This window comes from Montipora capricornis, chromosome 11, assembly GCF_036669925.1.
Source record: "Montipora capricornis isolate CH-2021 chromosome 11, ASM3666992v2, whole genome shotgun sequence".
NCBI lineage: Eukaryota > Metazoa > Cnidaria > Anthozoa > Scleractinia > Acroporidae > Montipora > Montipora capricornis.
In genome coordinates this window covers 8,067,074-8,082,262 of record NC_090893.1, presented here as the reverse complement: position 1 = coordinate 8,082,262, position 15,189 = coordinate 8,067,074, and the positions used below count along the sequence as shown (strand labels likewise).

The following is a 15,189-nucleotide window of genomic DNA, read 5'->3' as shown; positions in this document are numbered from 1 at the left end:
CAATAGACAACTTGAGAAAATGCAGCACATCTATGAGGCATTAAAATTGTGATCTAAGATGAAACATTCAAGTCCCGGCAATATTCTGAAGCTGTGTTTAAGGAAATCATCTGAATTATATTCCTACTGGTCTACTTTTTGAAACAATGAGACATTTAAAAAAATTATAAAGTTTTGCAAAATAAGTTCACAGAGGCCACTTCAAGCCTCGTCCAGAGTAGGATTTGGAAGGACAGGAAGAGGTGGAAGTTCCTCCAGCACACCACATTCTGCTGTAGCAGCTGGTTGACTGGAATTGTGCTGGACAGTAGAGGAGACAAAGTGCTTCTTGTTCTTGTCACTGTTGATCCAGGTGCTGATGGCCTCTTTTGGAGAGAACTTCTTTATACTGGGACTGGCAGTTGACACAACTATCAAATCTCGCAGCTAAATGTAGGATGTTCCTGATCTTTGATGGAGTCAGGTTTTCTTTTACTACTGATTTTCTGCAGGTCAAGCAGATTTGCTGACATCTTGTACATGTACGTTGACAGTGAAAACGTAGCATGTGATCTGATTTTCTTTTGTGCGTTTTTTGGGTGGGTCATGTGACAGTGAAAGTTTCAAAGCCTCTTTCTTCAGTGACTTTTATATAGCAGAATGTCTTGGAGTTTCACGACATTTAAATTAAACTGTTAGACCGACAGCAAAGACATTAATTAAAAGGTTTTATTAATTCTTTAATGATCACAAAACTTACCACAGCTACACTTATATTGCCACAACGGTAATTATCTCGTTCAAGTGTTAATGAAGCCTTGTCTCAAACAAGGTCTTCATTTCCATAAATGGGATGTGGATCCAAGTCTTTACCGAAACTCCAGAGGTGAAAACGTGCAAGTTGCCGTAAAAAAAAAACAAAATTCGCAAAACTCTGGCTACTTTACAAAGTCCAGAGATGCTTGGGAACTCAGACCTCAGTAAAAAAGAACTTTTTTTTTTTTCGGCAAACTCTACCCGTCCCGTAGGACAAGTGCTTATGGAAATCCGCTCCTCCGAGATACAAGAGTACTCGTCTCAGACGGGCAGACAAGTGGACTTTTTTTGCCCTGTATGCAGCACAGGAGTTTTGGGCTTTCAGACTTTTAAACTCACGTTTTGCATAATATATAACAAGCTGCATTCACACGCTTAAATTTTAAGCTAGCGAGCCTTTGATGTCAGTTTTTCCTGGATCCAACCTTCTGAAAACCAATCGGTCAGTTTTGAGTAATGGCAGTCTCTCGAATCCAAAACTTACACTCAAAGTAAATGGCCTTTGGATAAAAATCAAAGCTCAAAATTTTGCCAAGCAGGTGTTAAGGAAACACAATTCCGAAATCTGAAGGAAAAAAGGAAGTGACGTGATTTTTTTTATCGCAGGGGCCCTTTAAGGATGGTGCCTACTAATTCAAAGGTATTTTTGCACAGTTTTATGACCATGCGAGAAAAGCAGATTTTAACAAGTGTTATTGAAATCCAAAACGAAAATTGGGGGTAACCACGCATTTTTCAAAGATAATTGACCAATAATATTTGTAATAAGCTTTAACATACAAAGCAATGTATGGCATTCCTTTCAAAACTAAAGCTTAATTATCTCTGAAAAATGCATGGTTACCCCCAATTTTCTTTTTGGATACCAAGAGCAATTGCTAAGTTCTGCTTTCTCCACATATCAGATTATCCGCACAGGACAATTTTTGCATTAAGATGGGGAAAGGTCAGCAGATTACCCACAACAGCAGAGAACCCGCACCTTTGTATTACGCGCAGTGGCTCTAACTTGTCTTACGCAAAATCAATAGATTACCCGCAGGTAATCAGGTGGAAATTAGGGTTTCAACCATAGGGTTGGCGAATGGTACATCCAAAATCTTGGCACTCTCAAACTTTTCACCTGATCTCGAAATCTCAACAGCCTTTGCAAAGAGTCTCGAGGTCTCGTTTACATTGCATTTATTATTATTTCGCCCCTCATTGTTGTTTAGCTGAGAACTTAACACCAAAAAGATTGTGATCTTTCAGAATTTACCAATGGGTGATTGCAAAAGTGAATTCCACAAAACACATTTAGTTGTGGGAAGTACCCTGGAATTTATACAAAAAACAGTGCTCGAAACTAACTTTTTGAAATGGTTTTCCTGGGACAAGTAGCAGGAAATGTTTAGTGGTCCTGGAGGGAATCTCACTGGTCCACTATATTGTTTTGATTCATTCATTTACAGTTGCATCTATCTCCCAGGGAAAAAGATGGCCCTGATATTCTCAGTACCATAACATCTATCTATAGTAAAATGAATAGTAATATGAATAATTTTGAAATAAAGGATACCAAGCAAAGAAAAACTTCGGCGAGTAGCCATAATTGTCGTGTGTTTCAATATTATTCCCACCGTGCACCGTGCTGCTTTGTCCAAAAGTACACGTAAGAGTAATTTTGTAATTTTCGCTTATCCCGTGGTACATTTTACTAGTTTTTGACGAGTGAAAGACTGTTAGCTTCGAGCACTGAAAAAGACACAAGACAAAAGAGATCACTGCCCAGGATCACAGCTGACTTCATTGTGAACATGCCCCATGGTTGCACTTACTTAGTGACTGAACCATAATTTAAATCTTTTAACAAAGTGAAATAATCCAAAGAAATTCAAGTGTGGCTTACATCAGATCATTGTCAGCAAACAGTCATATTGGCGTGTCCTTTAAACAGCCTCGTTCAAGATCATTGACCGAATGCAAAAATTATACTTTTGTCTTTGTTCTAATTAGCCTGACTAGCCTTGTTAATACATGTCAAATTGAAAGAAATTTTGCAGTAAAACGAGGCTAGTCAGACTAATTTTCACAAAGACAAGAGAATAATTTATTGGCAGGCATTTTTGCATTTGGCCGATAGCAGGTGGACAGGTTGAATCTTGGCCAGTTTTGACCCAGGGCAGAAGGATTCCTTCCTTCCTCCTGCCTGTTGACCCAGTCAATAAACATTTCCTGGAAAGAACCATTCACTCAACATCGATACAATGATTTGATTACCTCAATTGCTGGCTTAATCCGCTTGCAAGGACCGCACCAATCTGCATAAAAGTCTACGACAACTAGTGTTGAACCGGCCTCCTTCATGAATATGTCGAAGTCTTCCTGAAAGAATTGAATCCAGAAGCAAGCAACATTTATTTTTTAACAAAACCAAGATATTATTCATCCCGCCTTTTGAGTGAATTTTCCTCCTTCGCGTTCATTTTACGGTGTAACGTTTAATTTCCACTAAATTAAACTTGGACTCTTTAAGACTTCACTCAAGTTTTTCTCAAAACACTAAAATACGCCAGAAAATGATAAAAAACTTACACAAACGAAAAATTATTAACGGTAGCTCTAGACTAACGAATGTCACCCATTGTCATTAATGTTCCCAACAGAGCCCACTGGCTGTCGAAACATAAGGTCTTTTGTTCCTGTGGTTGGCAAATTTGAATAACAAAAGCAATGTTTGTTAAAAGATAGAGCGGATTTCAATTCAGTGTCGAAAGTAATTAGCGAATAACTTTGGTTTATGATTAAATCACTCAGGGATTGGTTCAAAGTTCTCACGACACTTTTTAAACCAATCAGAAGTTAAACCAAAACAAATCGTGGCTCGCGCATACACATTTTTTCCCGCACTTTGCATCAGCTACGTGTAATTGCTTCAAGTTTTGATTGGTTTACTGGATTGTGTCTGTCCTTCTTGATTGGCCAAAGTAACTACTTTGGTTTTAGTTTTACGACACTCATTTGAAAACCGCTCTATCTTCCCTATCAACTTCATGATAAAGAACATTGTAACGTAGTAATTAAAATTCCAAGTACAAACCTTTTTACTCACAACGTTGAAAAGAAACTATAAAGCACAAAAAAATCACGTTTATCCTACAGAAGACCTGCTCAGAAATGGAAAAAACTCGACCTTCTCAGATCAGGAAATTAAGGTCAAACAATGATTCAGCATTTTTAAAGTTTAAGCCTGCAGCTGGTTTTCTAATATTTACGCATCAAACAACTACTAAACGTCACCCAAATGTGAGAATTTACCTTAGTTTCAATGTGAACAACTACTCCTTCGGTGGGTTTCGCCATTTCCCACTAGATTCAACTCAAAATAAACAACTGGATCCAGCTATAAACCGCTTTGCATCCGACAATATGGCGTCCGACTGATTAATAACTACCGCGAGCTATTGCATCGAGAGAGGACTGGTTTCAACCTGAATGAAAAATATGTGATGTCTGGAACGGAAGACTCCGTAATTTTTATGGATTTTGGATCAGTATAAATTCCAAATGAAAAATACAAAATTGAATAACACGAAAGTTACCCATGCAAATCCAATTCATGTCTTTACGTAATTCCGCGCAGAAGAGACCTTCTTAAACGCAGTGCATCCTCCCTATTACATGCCTCTCCAGAGCTACAGTCTCGGTCACAAATGTTGTAACACAAACGGCAATTTGCCCCCTCTCCCCCTTCAATGTTGATGTTTATGGGTTGGAGTGCAAAAACCAACCGGTAAATGCAACATTTATGAGAGGGAGGAGGAGGAGGAGGAGGGGTACGTTATCAATAGCTTTGATGCGCTTCACTTGCTGTTCAAGCGAAGTGTTAAAACTATTTATGACCGAGATTGTAGTCTCCTTTTTCCTCTCTCTTATGTATTAAATAACCCACCTGTGTCTCAACATTGTTTGTGTGTGTGTGTGTGTGTGTGTGTGTGTGTGGGGGGGGATGGGGGGGGGGGAAGGGGGAGGGAGAGTGGGGGGAATGAATGAAAAGATTTGCTTCACGAAAACAATAACGTCTTCTTTACTTGGACAAGGGAGTCCAGGTTGTGTACTTTGAGCCATCCCAAAAATCTGGAGTGTGAAGCATGGTCTTTTGTGTCACAGAACTTCACACTACGATTTTTATCAGATTCTCCCGATTTATCATGAAATTCTGAAAACAAGGAAAACAATTTGCTTAAGTAACGATGATCAAAATGCAGGAAATGCCACTTGAGAGAAACTAAGGGTGCTTTCGATTGACCTTTTTCCGGAATAAGAATACGTGGAGTGATGATTCAAAACGGTACGTCTGGCGTTTTGCAGCAACAAGGATAATAAAGATATGTTTAAAATAGCATTTTAGCAGATGTTTGACAATTTTAATGTGACTGTCCACAAAAACGAAGGATTTCTAACTTGTATTCCATGTATTCCTATTCCGGAATACGGCCTATCGAACGAACCCTAACTCATTTGCAAAAATTTCTGGGTGGGGATACTTCCAGACCCTCCCCCATCCCCCGACAAGTTCGAGCCTAATTATAAGGCGCTAAAAAATATTCCCTATTTTCCTTCAAAAGGGGTTGGAATGTCTGCGAATGCATAAATGGGTTATAGAGTGCGAAAGCTGCAATGGAGTAATTTTATGGGGTATAGAATAAATAAAAATCGTGTAAACTTGCTGGTGCATTTCCTGATTTATGTGCGCGGGTGATGTTTTGAGAACTTTCAAAACAGCACTCGTACCCGTAAACCACGTGCCCGTAAACCACGATTTCCTATACAAGGAGGGGAGCCTTTATCTCCTTTAAATCCTTGAGTCAACCCCTTCCCGAGTAAATTTAATTTAAGGAACAGTTTTTTTCCGTACAAAGTATCATAATTCCCTTGTCGCTGTTTTGATTGGCTTTTGAGTTTGCTGATTCTCCCAAGGGAGGCATTCTATTTAACAAATCGAAAGTGGTTCAGCGTTGTCTGTACTCTTATCGACAACGATATTTGTCATCGTAGTGGTAAAAATGTTGTGTACTCACGAGGCGCATCCACAACAAATTTTGACCACTGTGATGACGAATATCGTTGTCGATAACTTGAGTACAGACAACGGTGAACCACTTTCGATTTGTTTTTTACCACAATATTCAACGCCAAAGAAAGTTTTTATTTCAGAGCGTGACCAAAATCATGACACGAAGAAAGAGCAAGCGTTGTCTGTAACTTTCTCGCAATATGATTGGTTTATTTCCCAAAATAGGCATTCTTGATTGGCTATTACATTGCGTGCCAAAATGACGCGAGCACGACGCGTACAGCGTTCTCTAGACTCTTATCGACAACTGCAAATTGGCCAATCAGATTGCGAGATTACAAGCCATTGTGGTTAAAAAAAAAATTGAGAAGGGTTGACTCCTCGGCTAAGTATGGGAGATAAGAGGCTCCACTTGATGACCTCCTGCCTATTCTTATTATGGTTTTACTCGAGTAATCCCTCATCGACGTCATGCTACTTCGGAGGAAGAATTTCGCAACGCTTTCAACCAATTAATTACCTCGGGGGTGAAGGGTTTATACCAAAATATATTTCAATATTGTGTGAAGTTGTGGGTAAGGTGAGTTTTAAGGGAAGGATTTAAAATGCCATTATTTGAATAAAAACAAATGTATTTGCTACCTATATAATACGGCCCGAAAAAAAAAACGAGGTTATCAAATATCCCTGTGTTGGTCGTCTAGTCGTTCACTTCAGCTTTCACAAGCGGACACAAGAATTTTCCATCTCCTCCCACTCATAACCGCTCTTTTCACAGATCAGCCTTAGGTGCGTGATATGCGGAGAATATATCCCATAAAACGCTTCCCGCAAAATGGGCTAATTAAGACCCCGTCCACACTAATGCGTTTTCGAAAACCTCCGTTTATATATGACCGTCCACACTAAAACGATCGAAAACGGACGTTTTCAAACACGGAGGACGTCCACGAAAACGGAGATTTGAAAGTGGGAGTTTTTGAAAACGGAGGTCTATCGTTCTAGTGTGGACGGCGAAAACGGAGGTTTTCGAATTCGAGTGAGCCGTTGTCGGATAGCGGCATAACTTGAAGAGGTGCTCGCCCAGATGTGCGATCGAGTTTATCATTCAGAAGAAATTCAAGACTGGGCAGCGCGTGACTTGGAGCTTCCAACTTCCAACAAAGATATCTTTCTTCTGAATTATCATTTTCTCAAGCCATCTTTCGTTAGAACGGCTTCTCTCCATGTGTTATGTCATCGATTACGTCTCAGGTGCATAAATTAACAGTTGAATTTACAAGGAACACTGCAATCTAAATAAACCAAATCCGATAAATTGATCACTCAAAATAGGGAAACAATTTGATCCATCCTACGCGTAGGCTCTTGGAGATTATTTGTCATGAGACAGAGACGACGTTTTCCCCAATCTACTTTATTATCATTAACAAGTTCATCAAGACTCGGTTAAGTCATTTCTTCGAGTAATGGTAATCGATCCACTACCAACGAATTTTCTTCTACCCTAAATGAAGGAAATAGAGCAAAGCAATTAGCAAATTCTATATACACTCCCTCTCATTCTGGGATTTCAAGAGTTGGTATTGCAAGAAAAAATAAGCTCTAGTGTTAGGACCGCATGCTTTTGCCATTACTTAACACTGTGTTGTATTAGACAAATAGACCAGCGAACGAGTCTTCGTAGGGCCGTACTGACCTCTATCGGCACAAAGACGATCAGGAGGACTTGCTTGAGTTGACTACTTAACTTGAGATGCTTTCCTTACTAAAGACGCTTTCAGCACGCAAAACATTCCAAGTAATCATATGTCTCAAGTCAGTCAACAAAGTAGGAATAGAAGCAAGGTGAGAGCGATGAAAAAAATTTTAATGAAATATAGGTAACAACGAAGTGTTCTTGAAACGTCAGAACACCGTATATGTCGCTATACACTACGTATCTTCCAGGATCGCGAGACCTGTCGAGAATGATTGGGTTGAATAATTATTCTCCCCTGAAACCGTCAGGAAACTAAACTTATACCATCTGAAGACGGGCTAACACATTCGCTCAAATCAGAAACCCATGAGGGTTGAAACGTGCAACGGCCCCTCGTGTGCTGGGAAACAAGCTTCTGATTATTCAATTTGCTAAGTACCATATTTGGAACAACAAGAGAGAAACATTCAACCAATCAGTTCGCAAGAACACCATGACGCCATACCACCAATGTTCTCGCGCGCGAAATTAACTGGAGCGAGGGGTTTCCAAATATGGTACTTAGCACTGAATATTCGGAAGATGTGAACGCGCGTTGCACGTTTCAACCCTTATGGGTTTCTGCTCTAATCCAACGTACGTCACGTGGAAAGCGCGTTTAATACTTCGTTTACTTAGTATAGAAAAGCCTGGTTCACACACACGACGCAATTGCGAATGCAAATGCAAACGCAAGGAAATACTCGTGTGAACTACCTCAACGCAGACGCAAGCGCAGACGCAAGAAATGGAAAATTTTTCATTTTCTTGGGTTTGCATTTGCGCTCCCGTTCGCATTTCACACGTGTGGACCGGGGAAAAGAAAACGCAAAAGCAAACACAAGGTAAAAAAAAAACAGGTTCGATCGTTTCCATTCTACCTCCGCTCAGTGCAGTTGACAGTTTCATTCTCGTCCTCCATATTGGAAAGAAGACTTATACTGCGCCTGCGTGTCTTACTTCCCTTTGCGAATTGGAGGTGTGAACTTTGTTTGCGTTTGCATTTGCGTCGTTCATGTGAACCAGGTATAAATGTGGAAAGAAACATCGTTGAAAAACCCTAAGAGGAGAAAGAAGGCAGTAAGTCGGGATCACCGAAGACAAATCTTAAACACGGCGCATGCGCATTTTAACGCTCTTAACATTCGGAGCATTCCCTTCTCAGGTAAGAGCCAAGGGATAGCGATCACTGACTGATTCCGAGCACAAAAGTCGACGAGTCGTGGAGTACCATTCAGTCATTCATTGCCAACAAAAAAATGGACCTTTACTGCGACTGCGCGTAGTTTGAAACCTAACACAATCTCGACACCAGAAATCTTCTCTTTTGCGCATGACTGAAGAAGAGAAGAGCTCTGGAGAACCCTAAAACAATGTGTCTTCTCATTGGTTTTCCTGAAGAACAATGAAAAGCGTCTCTGCTTGGTGCATTCATCTTAGCACGAGGAGTGATCAGGCGCCATGAGGTTCAAAAAGCCATTTTTTGGCTATAAAACCTACGGCGCATATCCTCTTATAGAATTTTCCAGAGCCACGAGTCATGCGCAGACATGAGATCCGAGGCTCTGGTGACGAGAATAACCCTTACAGAGATCATTATTTTTTTAGGCAGACCTATAGAATCGCAACCTGTGAGGATGCGAATTATGGATGAGCAGTCTTTACCTTTAGCTTAATTCTTGGTTGCAACCGGCATCACACAACACTATGCCGTTGCGACAGATGCAATTATCACAACCTTCGACGGGCCACTCCTGGTTCTCGTTCTCGCAAACACCGGCTTCCTCTAAGTTGAGAGTAAGGACAACATCAAATATTGAAGAGACGTTTCTTTTTTCGATGGTCACTCTTTTCCTTCAGAACTTCAATTTGCCTCTGTTTCAAAGCATGTCTTGGTGCAAAACTATTCGCACGAAAATAAGTTTGATTTCATGAAGATTCCCTAACTTTCATTTAACTTTAAGTTTCATTTGAATGGTTCTACATCTAGACTCAGTTTGGAACACATGCAAACAGCCAGTCGGAAATGGAAAAATGTTGGTTCGTCATGGCGTTTTCTCCCACAATGTATACAGTTATCATAAACAAAAGTAATACACCTAATAATTTCTTTATCTCTATGGACCACGTGCCGTCGTGGTCCATAGAAATTGAGACAAAGGTATCGTAAATGTCTTTGGTATACGTGGTCTTAAAGAAATCACAACAGTTTTTTGAAGAGTTGATAGTTTTTCAATGGTGACTCGGGGATAATCGGAAAAATTCCGAGTGTTCCTCGGCAGAAGTCGAACCCACGACCTTCCGATTACTATTTCGGATCCTCCACTACTGAACTATAGGAGACTGGTGGGGGCTTAACCATTAAATTAGGTTCAGTTGACAATTACAATAGACCATGCTCGTATTCTCAGTATGGACTGGAACTAGCTTGCAATGGAGGTTAATGCGGGGAAATATACTTAATTAAATAGTATTTGCATTTGAAAAAATTCCCCCGCATTAGCCTCCATTGCACGCTAGTTCCAGTCCAATACTGAGAATATTGCTATACTGCTAGGACTGAGGAAGCCCAAGCAAGGACGACGACGAGAGTGCCAACTTAAAATATAACTTTGCGTTCTTCTAATCATTTCGTGATTTTTCCAAGTCGTGGTCAATGGAAAGCGTGCACCAACTTCAGTTACATGAATAAAATTAGTACGAACTTGAAAATTTAGCGTTAGGTGCTCACGTCCTCTAGCTGACTCAATTTTTTTATCAATTCACGTCGTTGTCACGACAAGAACGGCAAAGAAATTAACCACAAAAAAAAACAAAAAAAAACGCACGTGCAGGACGCGCAAAATCATTGTTTTCTGCCGTTCATGTCTTCTTCGACGTCGTCTTTGAGTACGCTCGCTGTCGAAAAAGTGATTGATCTTAGCCCCTGTCATAATTTCAGGAAGCGCTTCTTCCTGTATTCATGTCAACCTCTTTCCAGGGTCTCTCTTCTCCACCACCTTTGTCGGAGGCAGAGAAGACAGACCCTGGAAACGAGGTTGAGTTGATGTAGCAAACCTTGGTGAAAAGTGTGTTCTGTCTATTGTCCAAAATATCGTTCAAGGACTACTAGAATTGGTAACTAATTAGTCAGCAGAGATGTAATATTATTTGTCTCTCACGTTAGCCATGGGTCGCTATGGTAATGAAGTGATTTTGTCGGATTTGAAGGCTGAAAAACAGGTTTGGGACAGTAGTAAGAGCAACTGATTTGATTTGATTTGATTTGGGTTCAATTCACGGACTTAAGTGTATGGGCTGGTTGAGAGTGTTCGTTTTCTACTCTCCTCTAAAAGGTTTTCTCTGGGTATTCTGGTTTTCCCCTCTCATCAAAAGCCACCAAAATGAATTTATTTTTGCTGCCGAGGTGATGAGGCAGTCATTCTAATAGTGTTCATTTGAGATGCGCGGATTTCTGGATTTTTGGACGTCTGCGTTGTGCCCACAGCATGTGACCCGTTTTGCTACCTCTCGACAGCATTCCACTTACTCATGTTAATTACTAGTATTTAATTTGATTGTCGCACGGTCTCCCTGATTATCATGGGGTCAAAAGGAATTACGGAAATTTGGTGGGGCGGAATAACGGAATGACGACTTCCTTTGGAATAATCCATTTGTTGACCGGAATGAGTCGATTCTTTTAACGGAATAATGAGTTGTTTTTTGCTGGAATAATGGATAACGAAATTTTCGAACAGGAGTAATGGAATAATGAACATCCAATTATTCCTCACCCCCCCCCCCCCCTTCCCCCGCGACCCTGATTAGTACACCAAAGGTTCAAAACAAATCGAGATTTTAACATGAACAGAAGTAGAACAAGATTGGTGACTTTCGATCCACCTTTTGCTAGCCAAGCGGCTGCATCGTTTAATCTACGTAATGAACACAGTTATGATACTAACTCAATAGAGCTACGTTACCTTGATCCGGTACAGGAGATCCCTTTGACCCTGCAATAAAGTTGACATCGATATTATTGAGACTGTGTTCTGTCTGTGGGTTGTTATCCTCATAAATTATTAATTAATGAATTTTACAAGAAATTCTTACCGTCCATTAAACCGAGGAACAGAAGAATGCCGCAAAGGACGATTGTGGTTCTCATGTTGAGGTTCACCTGAGATCTAAGTTGGAAAAAATTGACTTCATGATATTTTAAGATATTATGAATATACGATATGAAAGAATGACGTTTCGACAGCTGCATGCCATCATTCTCAAATTCAAATAAAAAACATTATGTGAGTTCATACTATGGTGAAATGTACGTGTGAAGGTCTCAGTGCATATGATTAATAAGAGAAAAAATAAAATAAGGTAAAGTAAAATTCCAAGCGTGGTGCGCTTGAATGGGAAAATAAAAAGTTTTGCTTTAATGGCGTCTGACTGAGTGTCAAGTGTTGGTTTTTTGTTTTTTCTGAAGAGCATTTCATAAATTAACCAATCCAGCTTCCGACGGCATTTCTTGAGGATTGTAAACTGGTCACAGAGATCTTTGTTGCTCAGATTGTGTACGTCCCGCAGGTGTTTACCAATGATAGAATGCTTATGTTCATCATTAATGCGCTGAAATAGGTGTCGGCATGTATAGCCTACATAATCTGCATCACACAGATCACAGTTGTATTCATAAACAACGCGGCATTGTTCGTTAATAAGTGGTGGTTTGGGTTTTGTCACTTTGATCTCATCAGCAATTTTTTTGCTTGTAAACACTGGGCAAGTCGCGGTTAATTTTCTTCGCGAGATCGGAGAGCTGTCTTCGTACTAAGTCGGCTGATCGCTGATCTTTAAAGGGTAAAATAATCCGAAAGGGCTTATTAACTTGAGTATCAAGTGCTTGTTCTTGGTCTTGTGACTCAATGAATCTGGTAATTGTAGAATTAATGAGTCCCTCAGGGTACTTAAGCTTGAGAAAGATCTCTTTCAGGTTATCACATTCAGGAGCGGAAAGATCAGATGAAGATGAGAGTCGATGTGCACGATTTAACATAGTAGTGAGAAGAGATCGTTTATACCTATTGTCCACATGGCTCTGGTAATGGAGAAGAAAGCCTTATCTGTTGTTTTCCTGTAGACGCATGTTCTAACTTGGCTACCCATCTTCATGAGTTCCATTCCGATGGAAGGCAGTTTGTTAATGATTCCTACTTCCATCGTAAAGTTGATTGAAGGGTGTGCTTTGTTCAGCGTTGCAAGAAAAGTTGTAGCAGTTGGAATGTCCTGCACCGTGGCTAAGGTGACATCCACGTACCTTCTGTAGACCAAGAGCGGTCCCAGTGCTGATCCCATCGCCAAGCCATCTATATGTTCGTAGAGGCTGCCATTAACCTGGAAAAGTTGGTGTTTGGTGGCCACTCTTAGAAGCGTAACGAGATCATCTCGGCTGATATTCAGGTTGTATGTCACTTTGAGCCAATTCTCAGTAAAAGCTTTGTTAGAAAGGATCTGTATTGTTTCCTCGACGGGCACATTCGTGATCGTGAAGAGCGAAGATACGCCATATGATGTTAAAATATCATGCTCATTAAATCGCATCTCCTTGATCTCATCAGCAAACTGGAATACATCAGTGATTGTAAATGATTGACCGAAAGCGGTTTCAGTTTCGCGTCGAGCCATTTCGCAAAAGCATAATTATATGTGCCCGTGGCAGACAAAATTGGTCGCATCGCCAATCGTTCTTTATGTGTCTTCGGCAGACCACAGAGGTGTGCCAATCTCGACCCTTTCGGGCAGACTGAATCAGCCACGTGTTTAGGAGGAATTTTTCGAATCACGGACTCCAAATGTTTCTCTTTTTCTAGTAGAGGGTGATAATGTTGTGGTGGTCTACCCCTTGTACTTGGTCTTTCCGAGGATAATGGCTTGAATTTCGTTTCATCAGTAATGGACACTTTACTTAGTAAACGTACATAGTCAGATTTTTGCTGATCGGTCACAATGATAACGATAAAAATATCTTTCTACTGTTTTTGTTTCCGTTGCGAGGAAATAACTGTTGAATGTTTTTAATACAGTTGGAGAGGTTGACCTTAAATTCTGGTCTTTAAGAGTAAAAATATTATGGTCGACTGGTGGAATGTTATTTCGTCTGTGGAATGTGAGCTTGAGTGACGGTCTCCGCAGACGCCCTCTGTCGAACGGGAAAAACATGATTTTGATTTAAGAATTGAGATATGTCTGTAAACTGACAATAAGGAGTCAAACAGTTTTCTTTCTCTTTTCATTTAAGGAAATTAAGAAAGGAAAAAAGGCGACAAGCAGGGCGCAAACATAGTAACTGCACAATGGACACCGAGAAAACACTACATTAGTTTCGCAATTTATGCACGCGCTGCAGGCCTACAATCTTACACTCACTCACTCACTCACTGATACAATGGCATTGCACTGTAAGTGCACTACCCATAAAACACTCCCGAGTTCAGGGTAACTGGCAATTATAAGACTGCAGTTTTCTTTTAATCTTTAGGGAGCTTAAGCACGCGCACTTTTGAGACGCGGACGGCAACCGGAAGTGAGCTGTTTTCCCTTTTGACTTGTCTTCACACAACCACATTTAATTGCCAAGTTTCTTCTCTCCATTAGAGATGATTAGAATAAAAATCTGGGAGACACCACTGCCTTGGCTCGCGAAATGTTCTCTTCCGGTTGCAGTCCGCATCTCAAAAACGCGCGCGCTTAAGCTCCCTTTATTTTTTTTTTCACTTCGAACCTTCGTTCTGAATTCAAATAACCTGAACGTGCCTGGCAGGGAAATTTTCGCCATTATTAAAATTTGTTTTAAATAGGACAATAATTAAAGCCAACACATTTTTTAGCCAAATAAAAAAACAAAGACTTTTCCCAATCAGATTTAGTTTAAAAAACACCTGAAAAAGAATTTTAAAAAACTTAAGAGAATATTAATGCTCAATATTTCCTTGCCTCACTAGTTCAGTTGTCTCTAAAACGAAAGAAAATACCACCGTTGATCTAGACGTCACAATAATTGAGATACAATATCGGCATTTTTTAAAGATTTTCTAAGGCATAAGTTGGACACAACTATATATAACTATCATTTCAACTGAAAAGTAAATGAGATCTATGGTATGTTTCATAAAAAATAATATTTCCACCACATTTTATAACTTTAAATTTCTGGGACTATGGCAGCTTCGCTTACGAAATATCCCTCCAAAACTAAATGCCCTTATCTTGCATTCTCCCAACGAAAATTGTCATCATGTACAGAAGAGGTAATCACTAGCAAAACATTTTCCTCCTTCGAAGGTTAAAGTCACCCTCTAAAATGTTATTTGAAACCTTACCGGACCGTGCCCAAAATGCTTTCCTGCTATTAGCTCTTGCCTCTCAAAGAACAAAATGTCAAACGTTTATCTCTCTTATCAAAGTTACCTTGATAATTTTGATGACAGGTTTGTTCCTGAGCAGGTGAACAAATTTCCGCAGACACGTTTATATAAAACCAAACTCTTTATTTGCAGCTGAATTAAAAAAGATCAATGTTGCGACAGACAATAATAAAACTTACGTCAACAATACC

General features: G+C 40.0%; 1 protein-coding gene, 1 long non-coding RNA gene and 1 pseudogene across 3 annotated transcripts in view; all 3 read right to left on the bottom strand.

Moving 5' to 3' along the window:
• The window catches only part of LOC138022765 (thioredoxin-like), a 20,984-nt gene extending 16,733 nt beyond the window's left edge, over positions 1-4,251 (bottom strand). For both annotated transcript variants that reach the window (XM_068869707.1, XM_068869708.1), the window contains exons 1-2: positions 4,093-4,251; positions 3,055-3,159 (exon numbers count right to left, since the gene is read on the bottom strand). In XM_068869707.1, coding sequence (XP_068725808.1) covers positions 3,055-3,159; positions 4,093-4,137 — 150 coding nt within the window. In that variant the 5' untranslated portion in view covers positions 4,138-4,251. The remainder of the gene's footprint in view (positions 1-3,054; positions 3,160-4,092) is intronic.
• Positions 4,252-7,252: 3,001 nt separating this feature from the next.
• On the bottom strand, positions 7,253-15,027 carry LOC138024187 (uncharacterized). Its single transcript, XR_011126917.1, has 5 exons — positions 14,954-15,027; positions 11,688-11,761; positions 11,558-11,587; positions 9,258-9,378; positions 7,253-7,358 (listed from the first exon to the last, which is right to left on the bottom strand). It is a non-coding gene; the product is annotated as an uncharacterized lncRNA (long non-coding RNA).
• Positions 12,328-13,394, bottom strand: LOC138024599 (uncharacterized; annotated as a pseudogene).
• Positions 15,028-15,189: the final 162 nt, after the last annotated feature.